The 12,606-nt window shown below is 37.6% G+C and overlaps 1 protein-coding gene across 1 annotated transcript in view; it reads right to left on the minus strand.

Moving 5' to 3' along the window:
* Positions 1 to 12,606, minus strand: part of LOC145661049 (vesicular acetylcholine transporter-like) — a 2,637,391-nt gene that overhangs the window by 1,509,873 nt on the left and 1,114,912 nt on the right. Inside the window, exon 5 of the mRNA XM_081726491.1 lies at positions 12,379 to 12,559. Coding sequence (XP_081582617.1) covers positions 12,379 to 12,559 — 181 coding nt within the window. The remainder of the gene's footprint in view (positions 1 to 12,378; positions 12,560 to 12,606) is intronic.

Below are 12,606 nucleotides of genomic sequence, written 5' to 3' on the forward strand. Positions count from 1 at the left end.
CAAAAGCTCTCCACTGACTTCTATCATTAGCCAACTGCATCCAGTTTCTACTTTGTATTCCTATCTCTGCGAGATCCATCTTAATATTGTCCTCCCATCTGCGAATAGGTCTTTCTAATGGTCGTTTCCCGATTGGTGTTCCAGTCAAGACTTTGAAAGCGATTCTACCTTCTTCCATCTACATGACCTGCCCACCTAAACCTCCTAGACTTGATGACCCAAACAAGGTTTGGTAAACCGTATAAATTATGAAGTTCCTCGTTATGAAGTTTCCGCCATTCCCCATTCCCATTCCTCTTGGGTCCGAATATTCGTCTCAGGATCTTGTTCTCAAATACTTTCAGTTTATGTTCTTCTCTCAGAGTAAGCGACCGTGTTCCGCAACCATATAGAAAAACAGGCATGATTATCTTTTTTATATATTTTAAGCTTCAAATTCCTAGACAGAGTTCGCGACAACAAGAAGTTTTGAACTGAATAATAACATGAATTCCCTGCCTTTAGTCGGCATTTAATTTCATCGTGAATATGATTTTCGTCTGTTAATACTGATCCTAGATATCTGAAAATATCCAGTTTATCAAAAGTATTATTTAATATTTTAACGCATCCATAATTTGCTGTATTCCGGTCCCGACGCATTCCCATGTATTTAGTTTTCTCTGCATGTACTTCTAAACCCATTTTCCTGCAAACGTTTAATAAGATCTCTGCATTTATTTCTATTGTTCTCCTATTATCCCCTATTAAATTTACATCATCAGCATATGCCATAACCTGGTGAATACCGTTCAACTGTAGGCCATGGTTGTTATCTTTGATTTACTTTATAGCGTATTCCAGAACAAAGTTGAATAATAACGGCGACAACGCATCTCCTCGTTTCAGGCCATTTTCGACGTGAAAGCTCGTGGACAAAAATTTTCCTACCCGAACGTTACTTTGGAATTTATTTAAACATATCTTAATTAATCTAATTAGCTTTCTCGGTATTCCAAATTCTGAAAGAATGTTGTACAATGTTTCTCTCCTAACCGAGTCTTAAGCCTTTCTAAAATCAATAAATAGTTGATGTACCGGGGTATTGTATTTCTACTTGTTTTCGAGTATTTGATGAATGGTAAATATTTGGTCGATAGTTGATCGATTTCCTCTAAGTTCGCACTGATAATCTTTAACAATTTCATCTCCGTATGGGGTCAATCTTCCTAATAGAATATTTGAAAGGATTTTATAGGATGTTGACAGAAGAGAAATGCCTCGATAATTATTAATATATGGTTGATCACGCATTGATAATCACTATTTGCAAATAATTATATTTTAATATTCTGTAAAATATAAATTTTAACCTGTTAACCTTTGTGAATTATTATTTCTTATTTATATCAATTAAGAACCGAGAACCAAAGGTCTGTACATTACAATATTTCGTGGTGAGCTCGAACGCGTACCAAAGTCGTCAAAGTCTACGACCATATCAACTTTGGTCAATATGGGACGAGTTTAGCGCGTTTTAATAAAATTTCTTGATGTTACTAAGGTAAAGTCCAACTTTTCTGGACAGTATTTTGAGAAAAAAATACTGCTACCAGCTAGTCAGAGCATCAATGCAACTATGTACTGTCAGCAGTTGAGCTGTGTTTAAGAAAAAACTCAAACTCTGGAGCTAGCACTTGTGAATCGCAAAAGGGTCCTCCTGTTACAGGACAATGCTAAGTATCACGTTTCTAGGATGACCCGGGACACCATTCTAGATGGGAAACAATTGCATCCGCCATGAATATTGCACCGTCCGATTATCACGTGTTTCATTCCTTGGACAAGCAACTTGGAGAAAGCCAGTTCAAATCCCTAGTAGAGGTGCAAAATTTACTTGATTCCTTCTTCGCTTCACGGCCCACCAAGCTCTACCGCGATGGAATACATGGCCTTCCAAAACGTTGGCAGAAGTTCGTCGATGCTGACGGAGACTATTTTTGATCTTCCAGGCACGTCTTAGATTACATATCGATATTCGAAAGTGTTGGGTGAAAAAGCGACAGATCTTTCTTGGTTACCTTTATAGTTACTAAGCTCGTCAAGATCTAGCACCATGCCAAGTTTGGTAAAAAAAAAAAAAAAAAAATCAGATGAGTTCCATCTCTCGCGCTTGAATGAAATTTCTTGATTTTACTAATTCCAAACCTAACATCGATAGCTAATAACTCAGGAAGAAAAAGTCTGTACACCATAATATTTTATACTGAGCTTCCATACATACCAACCTCGTCAATATTTACGATCCTACCAATTATCGTCAAGATCATTTGAGTTTAATCAAATGCGTCTTTCAAGTTAGTGAAATTTCTTGATATCACTAATTTAAAACACAAATTTGAAATCTGGAACCAAAATCCCAAACACAATAATATTTAACGTGCGTACTAAATACATCGCAGTCCATAACTATACTAATTTTGGTCGTGATTTGATGGTCGTCAATCATAGGCATTATATACTATCCTTTCATTAAATCCAAATCCAAGGGGGCACGGTAGTTCAGTGTTAGAACGCTTACATTTTGTGCATGAGATCCCAGGTCAAGTAAGTTTGTGGCAGACAACATCGTGCTTGTAGATTTTCCCGGGATACTCCTATTTCCTCCCACATTATAATTCCACGAATTCCGAAAACTTTTTGAGAAACGAAAAATCATCGAAAAACGGAAAACGAATTTTTTCCGAAAAAACAAAAAACGAAAAATTTATCGCAAAACAAAAAAAATCAAAAAATGAAAAACGAAATTTTTTTGAAAAAACGAAAAACTTCTCGAAAAAACGAAAAATGAAATTTCCGAAAATAAAAAAAAACATTTTTCGGAAAAGGCCATCCCTAGTTACTAGTCTAATATATTGTGGGGAAAATGCAAGAAATCAATTAATAATAATAAATATGAACATATAAAATATATATTTTGAAAATGTGTCCCCCAGGCAGGACTTTCAACCAGGTTTCGTTACTCCAGACTCCGAAGCGTTAGTTACCAGGCAAGCAGAGTAATTTTATAAATGTTGTTGTTTTGTCTATTGTATTTACATTGCGGATAGACAAAATTTGAACAAAATGGCATCGGAGTCTCTCAAATAGTTCGAATAAAATCTGTGTGTTATACATACCACAATCACTTCGAGAACATTTACAAGGTCTGGTCAGTAATCCACATGGTCGAAAGAAATAACCAAATGTGTAAAAACACATATGACTCCAGAGATGGTGTGGATCAATGAAAACCTGACCCAGGACACACTAACCCAGAACTGTGACCTTTGAGTCACAACCCGCATGAACCACTCTGACCCATTGTGACTAACTCCGACACACCAAAACACATCGTCATCAACTCTGTCGCATGATCCGAGTCCTCCTCTCTACTAACTAAAAACTTTACACTTGTAATAAAACAAGGTTGTGAATTTATCACTAATCGGCGTTTGAGTATCTACGGTCCATCTCTCAATAAAAGCTCTGTTACGATAGCGGTGAATCTGACCTTTACGATATACAATTCTAAAATGTTTGTCATGGGCCAAATTGCGATGAATTGAAATTTAATTATCGTATATATTTATTTCCTTGTTAACTTACAGATGCTTTTCAGTGCAAAATGGAATGAAATATGAAAGTGTGAAATCAAGGTAAAATAGACCAACGTAATAAAAGAAATCTAATAATTAAGCATCTAATATAAAGGGCATATTCACCCAATGCATTTATTGACTCCCTACTTTCTTGACTGGTGAGTACCAGGGTCGATATTAGTATGTAGAGAACAAGTAAGCTCTGTAGGTCACGAATACGTTGGTTTCGATATCACAAAGTGAAGTGTGTTCGAACAGGAATCGGAAAACCAATCGACGGTCCCGACACTGTAGTCACTTCTCGGGTCACGCTTCGTGTTTAAATCTTTGGGCCTGTTCTCATCCCCTGACTCTACTGCGTAATTCTATGCCGTATATTACCTATGAAACTAGACTCATTATCCAGGAGGACCCTTACAAGAAGTGACGAGGCTGGCCCAGAAGCATGGATTGTTTATTTGTGGGGCGCATATCTCAGATGACCGACGGGACCCTCGGGCGTTGTGGATATGGGGAGAAGGTGCTGACATGCTAGTTTTATAATATGAAAACTCTGATGTCACATTTGAAGTTGTTCCAGTACCAATGCCCGAAACAGAAAGACACTGCTGATCGCTATTGGATATTTCGGTCCATGCGCCAGTTGAGCTTGGTTTGTGTACTTGTGCGTCAGGGAACAAATTGAACTATGCCTCTCCCCCATAATGCACTACTAAGCTTGAACAAATCAAACTCCGATGACGCATGGTTCGAAATAGCCACCGGTCACCAGTGTCCGGTCGTTTTGAGCTCAAAGGTGACATCTCGAAAACTAGCGTCTCCGTATGTTCTCCCCATACTCACAATGACGGAGGAGTCCGTCGGTCACTGGAGATAAGCGTCCCACAAGTAGGCAATCCCTGCTACTGCGGTTCTAGTCACTTCTTTTGAGGATCCTACTTGGGCCTGTTTTATGGGTAATATGTGGCACAGAATTACGCAGCAGAGTTAGGAGATGAGGGTACAAACGCAAAGATTAAACACGAAGCCTCTCGAATGGCGCACAGTGACCCGAGAAGTGACTACACTGTCGGAACTGTCGATCGGTGTTCCGACTCCTGTTCGAACACACCTCACTTTGTGACATCGATGTCAACGTATTCGTAACCTAGAGGGCCTACTGGTTTTCTGTATGCCCATATCGAGCTTGGTACTCACCAGCCAACAAAGTAGGGAGTCACTGGAGATGCCCTTTAAAGCTCCCATGTAATTAATAAATAGGGTGGGCCGAAAAAACTTTTTTGGGGGGAATTTCGATTGGCTATATTGCGGAAAAGTTGCCTCGTGTTAGTGGTAGTCAACACACACAATTTCGTTCTTTTCGTTCAACCACATTCTTTGCCTCATGGGACTTAAATATTTTCATAGCTGCGGCTATGCAACCCCACGACACTACGAAGAAAATTGTGCCGCACAGCTAATTTTGTTATAATTTTCGAGTGACCGAGTTGCGGGAAAGGTGCCTCGTGTTAGTGGTAGTTTACACAGACAATTTGCAGTTGCTTGGTCATCCCCTTCGTTTGCCTCATGGGACATGTATGTTTTACAGCTGCACCTATGCAACCTGTACGACACTACAAAGAAAATTGTGCTGCACAGCTATGACCTTTGGTTCTTTTTCCAAACTGAAGCATTCTGAGGTTGAGTATAAACCACAAGATAAAAGGGAAATGCGATATTATTCCTATGTGGTTAAAAATTACAATCAATTGGACGAAAACTTGTATGTTTATGTTTCAATTTATGTCATTCATATATAGTGAGAATAATATGTTGTCATCCTTACATTGCGGCATTTTCACGTACATCGTGAACAGTTTCTTGTTTCTGTTTATATTATACAGAAAATCTTAGGACAAGTAATCTGATATCAAGTAATTTCGAAATCTACTGTGCTCTAATAGAAAATATTTATTTACCTACAACTTTGTACACGACTTTAATACTATTACGTAAATCATTGTTTTATGATATGTGGGAAACATTGCAATTTATAAACAGTCCAGCGGTCTGTGTGTTTCGGAGCCGGCCTCACCTGACAAAATAGTATTGAAAGATTTGAGTAATGATCAGCAATACCTCTTGGACATTTGTCGAGCCGTTTCAGAAGGTGTGTGTCCGCTAGACCTTCTGAAGGAAAAGCTCGAACCAATTGTCATGTTCCAATGGTTGATGACAGCTTCTTGCATTCTCCGATTATATATTTGCACCGAAAATCACGAAGAAGCATTTCGTTGGCTTGCACAGTATGTCACCAAGGTATTTACACAAGTGTGGTTTGAAATAAAGCGGAATTATTCTCTCTTTCACCAACGAGACGCGACACTTGTGGCTAATCGCTCCTTCTGCATCCTTTCTTCCAGAGAAATTAAGAAGGATCCTGTATATTGTGATTAGCTGCGGCGCGTAGTTTGCCTATCCGGAAAACTTGTTGTTGCCAATGGTCACTGACAGGAACCAGAACATCCAAGTTTTATGATGGAGAAGAATAAAAAAGTATCGACAAAGAGATCAACCTTACGTGAATTTGTTCGGAACGTGAACTTAGATGCAAATAAGTATTATGATATGATCGATTGTTTCTCAACGGACATCACCAAGCCACTATTAACAAGAGAATTTTCTTCGAACTAGATAGAAGAAAATATTTGAAGGGCGGCTACAGCTTCTGTGGAAATGAGAAGTTTTCCGTGCCATACTCAAGCGTGGGGAGGATGATAAATCTAGTTACAGAAGTATCAGCATTAGTGTGTGGAGCGAATCGAAGAGGCTTTATTATGGCACAATTCGAGTCTTGAAGAGAATTCCCATCAGGACTACCAAATGTAAATGAGCGAAAAAAAAAGGAAACAAGTGGATGGGCGGGTGGAATTCAAGTTGCAGCCACCTCCTCGTGGTGGGTTCTGGGGAGTTTCGGAGTGTATGTTCCAAGACGAGCTAAGTGATACAAGAGAAGGTTTATCAACAATTTTTCTTGACCTATATTCATAATTTGTTTTGAAAACATCAATGCAATTTTTTCGTCTAATTGATTATAATTTTTAACCACACATCACTCACTTTTATCTTGCGTTTTATATTCAGCCTCAGAATGCTTCAGTGTGAAAAAGAACCAAAGGTTATAGCACACAATTATGTTCGTAGTGTCGTGTGTGTTGCATAGCTGCAGCTATAAAATATTCAAGTCCCATGAGGCAAAGTAAGAGAATATCCAAAAAATCTAAATTTTCTGTGTAGACTACAACTAACACGAGGCATCTTTTCCGCAAACCGGCCAATCGAAATTTTAAAAAAGTTTTTTTCGGTCTATCCTACTAATAAATGTATAAAGTACACAGTATAAATTTTATGTCCATTTTATTCAGAACTTTATGACTTGATTGCCTTATGCTCTGAACGCTCCATCTAATAAACACAAGCATTAGTAATTAGTATAATAGAAAACAGTAGATATAGAATGCGAATCAGTGTAGTTTTTGTTTCTCAATTAATAATTGTCTCTCAATTTGTTTCTCAACTCGAACGTTTTCGACTATTTCTACAGATCAGTCCACTACCAATTTCCAATCCATAGAAAATGCCGACTTAATAAGGGATCATTTAAAGAATGGTAGGTAAGAATTAATATACAGAATTTAAGGCTTCTACGTTGAACGGCTTTTGAGATACTCAATGTTTCGCAAAAATTCGAGCCCATATCCCTCTTGGGATAAGTATTATAATAAAAGCGATGCGCGTATTGGAATTGGGGCCTTACTATACAACAAAAGTCATTTCAGATGACTTTGAAATTTAGCAGTGATAATCACGCACTCATAGCTACATTCATTTTTATATAATAATTCATAATTACAGATGATTCAAAATTATTTTTTTCACTAAAAACTCACAGGCTGCGTCTGAAAATCCAAGTAATAAGTCCTATTGCTATTATTACAATTGCAAATGTCTATATCCAAAAGTGTCTGAAGTTCTTTTTTCGATAGGAACAAATGAAATTATATAAAAAAAGAGAGGCCCTGAAAGTGAAACGTAGACAAATTCATCAGTGTTCAGAAGCTGTTGACAATGCACTGAGCGGAATGAGTCAGTGGATCGTAATTCATCGGTGAGTCTGATTGGATCGGTGGGCCAGCGCGGGTCAGAATGGGTCGGTTGGTCAGAGTGGGCCAAAGGTAAAAGAAAGGATCTACATTTTGTTTCTTTTGAGAATAACAGCAAAATAGGTGATTTTTTATAATTAACATTATTGTTAAAGGCTTTGTTTTCTCTTCTGCGCCAATAAACTTTTAGTGATCATTGATCATCATCATCATCATAGGTATTCTGCCTTTATTGGCAGGTCACTTGCCGCAACTGAGAAGCTTCCATGCTCCACGGTCCTCCGCTATCCTCTTCGTCTTCGCGTATGATCTTTCTGTTTTAATATCATCCATTAATTGTAGTCTCCTTCGCCCCCCCTCTCTTTCCTGCCACCATACCTTCTAGAACGTCCCTCATGATCGAATCTCTTCTTAGGCAATGTCCCAACCAGTTTCTCTTCCTCTTCCTAATAATATCTAAAAGTGTTCTTTTCTCACCCACCATTCCTAACACTCTCTCATTCGTTTTGCGCTCGACCCAACTAATTCTTTCCATTCTTCTCCACACCCACATTTCGGCAGTCGATTTTCGTCACTTTACGTAATGTCCACGTTTCCGCCCCATACAGTACAATACTCCACATGAAGCATTTTATGAGTCTTTTTCTCAACTCTTTATTCAAGGTCCCACAAAACAGACTTTTCTTACTCCGAAAGGCTTCTTTCGCCACTCCTATCCTTGCTTTTATTTCACGTTCGCACTTCATTTCATTACTAAGAATACTGCCCAGGTATCGAAAACTATTCACTTGTTCCATTTTCTCCCCTCCTACTTTTATATTTAACACGGACCCCTTCGATCCAATCACCATGGCTTTTGTCTTTCTAACATTTATTTTCATCCCATATTCTTCAAAGCCGTTTCTAATTTTTTCTAACATTTTAATGATTTTCTTTTCAGATTCTGAAAGAAGCGCCATATCGTCTGCAAATCTTATGCATCTAATCATTCTACCTCCTACCGAAATATCATCATCATCATGTAGGCTCTTTTTCACTATCTCTTCTAGATAGACATTAAATAGTGTTGGCGAGAGGCAGCATCCTTGTCGAACTACCCTGCCAATTGCACTCTCTTCCGTCATTTCTTCCCCTATCATCACACTTACTTGTTGTTTCATGTATAAGTTTCTTATGAGTCTTCTATCTTTCCATTCCAACCCTAAGCCTTTTCTAGATCAATAAATACAACATACGCCTCTTTCCCTTTTTCTAGAAATCTTTCACCGATCGCCCTTAATAATCCAATTGCATCTCTTGTGCCCTTGCCTCTTCTGAACCCGAATTGCTCCTCCTCAACTTCTTTATTTGTTCTTTCATATAGCCTTCTGTTCAGTATTCGGTGCAGAATTTTAGCTGAATGAGATATGAGACTAATAGTTATATAGTCCTAACATCTCTTTGGGTTCTATTTCTTAGCCATCGGTATCATGATCGTTTTCAGAAAGTCTCTTGGCCATTCTCCTGTTTCATATATTTCATTATATAGTCGGAACAATTCTTTCTTTCCCTTGTCTCCTATATTTTTAATGAATTCGATTGGTATGCCATCTATTCCGGTTGCCCTTCCATTCCTAATCTCGGATATAGCCTTTTCAAACTCATCCCGAAGAATACTAAATCCTTTATCATTCTCGTCTACTTCATTTTCTACTTCAATATTTAGGCTACATGGTCTATCTCTACTCTCATATAAGTCTTCAACGTAATCTTTCCATCTTCCTATGACCTCATTTCTCTCGCTGACTACCTTACCATTCTTATTTTCTACTGCCATCATAATACTCCCTTGTTTCCTCCGAAATTCTATAGATTTCACCTCCTTGTACATTTTCTCATATTTCCCATCTCTTTCTAATTCTTCTATGTCCTCGCATTTTCTTTTGTAAAACTCTTCCCTCGCTCTGTCTGTTTCTCTTCGTAATTCATTATTTGTCTTTTGCCGCCGTGAGTGATCATTGACTTCGAAAAGGAAACAAGTCTTTAACAGTAATGTTAATTATCAAAAATCACATTTTTTGCTATTGTTCTCAAAGAAAGCAATAGGTAGATACTTCCTTTTACCTTCGGGTTGTTGCATGGTGGTTGGTTGGTGGCAGTGACTCACGTTCTCTTGTTCAATTCGACCCACTGACCCATCGACACACTGACCCACTCCATTTCTGGAGTGAATACACGGATAAAGCACTCACATACATACATACATATCTTAACCTCCACTAATTTAAGGTAATCTACAAAAAATGCAAGAAAGCAGTTATTAATAACAAATATATATATACGTATTTTCAAAGAAATAACAATCTGTGCCAACCGAGATCCGAATTCGTGTTGCTCCACTCAACACACAGACACCTTACCCATTTATCCACGGCAGAACTTACAATTTGGGTGTCGAAGCTTTGTTTGTGCTGTACGTCTTACGTAACAATGCTACCAAAAGCTATTACTGTTACGATCACCGCCTTGAAGACCCATTTCGCAGAGTTGGGAACTCAGTCTTTTAATCCCCAATCAATCCGATATATTTGGGATACATCGATCGATATATATATATATATATATATATATATATATATATATATATATATTGACAACAGTATGTTCGCAAGAATGTAGATTAATTAATTCTTGATTTTAATCTACAGAACAAATGCTTTGGGTTTAACTGCCGCAGATGAGGGCCCCGAAATACAAAATGAACGGAGAAATGAGTTGAATCACACTAAATGTTACAATGAGAGTAACACCAGTCATCACTGTCGGGTAATTAATAAGGGAGAAAAAGTAAGTTAAATTGTGGACTTATGTGTTCGTGGATTGATGCAATATGAGGTGAGGTGGCAATAGAGCATAATCTGACAGTGTTTAAAACCCACTGTGTTATTAACTAACTAGTATATGTATGTTGCTGTATAAAATGGGGTTAAGGCGGAAAAAAGAGCCCTGCGAAGCTTCTAACTCCCATCGCTCGCTGACCCTCCCTCAGCTATGTTTCATGCTGTAAGTAAATAATTGTTTTATCAATAAAGTTGTGTATGTGTGTAAAGTGGACTAAATACTACGTGACATTACGTCACCTCGAGTGGTGCAACTTCAATGTAAATTTTACCTCACCGTTTCGAGAATATATTTAATTGGTAGCATTGTTTTAGTCATTAATGATTTGCGTGTAGTTTGCAACACTTAACAGTTCCAAGGTACTAATTTTGCATAATAATGGTATACTGATGTATACGGATGTACAAAAGAGCAAAATAAGCATGAGAGTAATAAGTATTTGTGATTATTAGTAAATAATGAAGTCCAGAAATCAAACAGAGGTAATTGTAGGTAACATATATGATAGTAAGAACAGGTAAATTGTAATACAACGCCGAAAACAGATTCATTTGGGTTTTATCTCGTGACGCCATCTGTGGCAGTTTAGCCAATGTCTTATGAAATCAAGGGGCTTCCTAGCCAAAGCTGGTTAAAGACCGTAAGTAAAATTCAAACTTCAAATGGAACTGGGGTAACTCGCACACAATGGCTGATTTAACATGTTTTGTAATAGCCGGTGTAATGGCTGATTTGAGAACATACTTCATATGGCCTGTGTAGGTAAGTAAACAGTGCTTGAGGCTGTCGTTCTAAGGGTCCTGTGTCCGAATCCCAGCCTGGGTTAATAGTCAGTTCTTCTCAAGAAATTAAACATTGTAAATGAGGTTGGTGATTGACACTGATAAAGATTTATCCCATAAATTGAAAATATCCAAACAGGCACACGGGGCGAATAGAAATATGCGGACTGCTTATCCTTAAGCGATAAAATTTAATTTATTCCCATGTATTTCGCTCTTCCTTTCCCTTTTTCCTTCTTTTCTCACTATCTTTCGCTGTCCATACTTTTTCGGTCTTTGCATGATATGTATTATTATTTTCGTTTACTTTGCATTAATTCCTGTCTCTTAGAACTTAACGTGAATGGTATTTCTATAGAGTTATCTCGTGGTTCTTTTTCTAAGTGATGCTTCCAGATAGTAATACTTTTTCTCCAAGTAGAGTCATATCCTGGCACGTTATGTTTTCGGGTATGTATTTGCTGACATGTTGGTTGTCCAACTATCAGGCATACAGTGAAAGTATTCTGCTACTGGAAAAAGAACTATCATTTCTTATATATACAACCTCCACTTTCAAAAGTTTTTGACTGTACAATCAAGTCTATAAAATTATAAATTCAGAAAAATGTAACCTACCTTTTTTTCGCCTTGAAACGACAAGTATGAAGAAGTGTGCAGTGATATGTGAAAATCCGATAGTTCTTTTTCTTACATGTTGAATAAAATGATCTTCAAAATTGGTAAAAAAAAATATATAGATCATATCAGTCCCAGTTTATATAAATAATTGTATATAGAAAATGTTCGAGTTAACAAAGGTTAACTAAGAATATCCAGCTCTATTTGACAATAGCTTTAACCAGCGTCGATATATTTTAACGAAATATTTCTTTATATTATGTACATCATATTTGTTTAGTATATGTAGACACATTGGGTATAGTATACAAGTAAAAATAACATTTCTCTCACCTGGTTTTTGCAAGCTACGATGATATGTTCATTCGATGCCACGTCAGTCGAAAAACTAGAGATCAGTTTGTCCCTTGGGCGACCCGGCTGACGACACGATGTAAAAAGTCTGTAGTACTGAGCCATGCACAAAGGTTGACCTTTCTCTCTGGAAGTTGCTCGATCCACTGGTAAAGCTCTCCTGGAGAATACAATGAACAGGTATGTATGTAATATGGAATCATGAAG

Source organism: Thermobia domestica, chromosome 1 (genome assembly GCF_964235325.1).
Source record: "Thermobia domestica chromosome 1, izTheDome1.hap1.1, whole genome shotgun sequence".
Lineage (NCBI taxonomy): Eukaryota > Metazoa > Arthropoda > Insecta > Zygentoma > Lepismatidae > Thermobia > Thermobia domestica.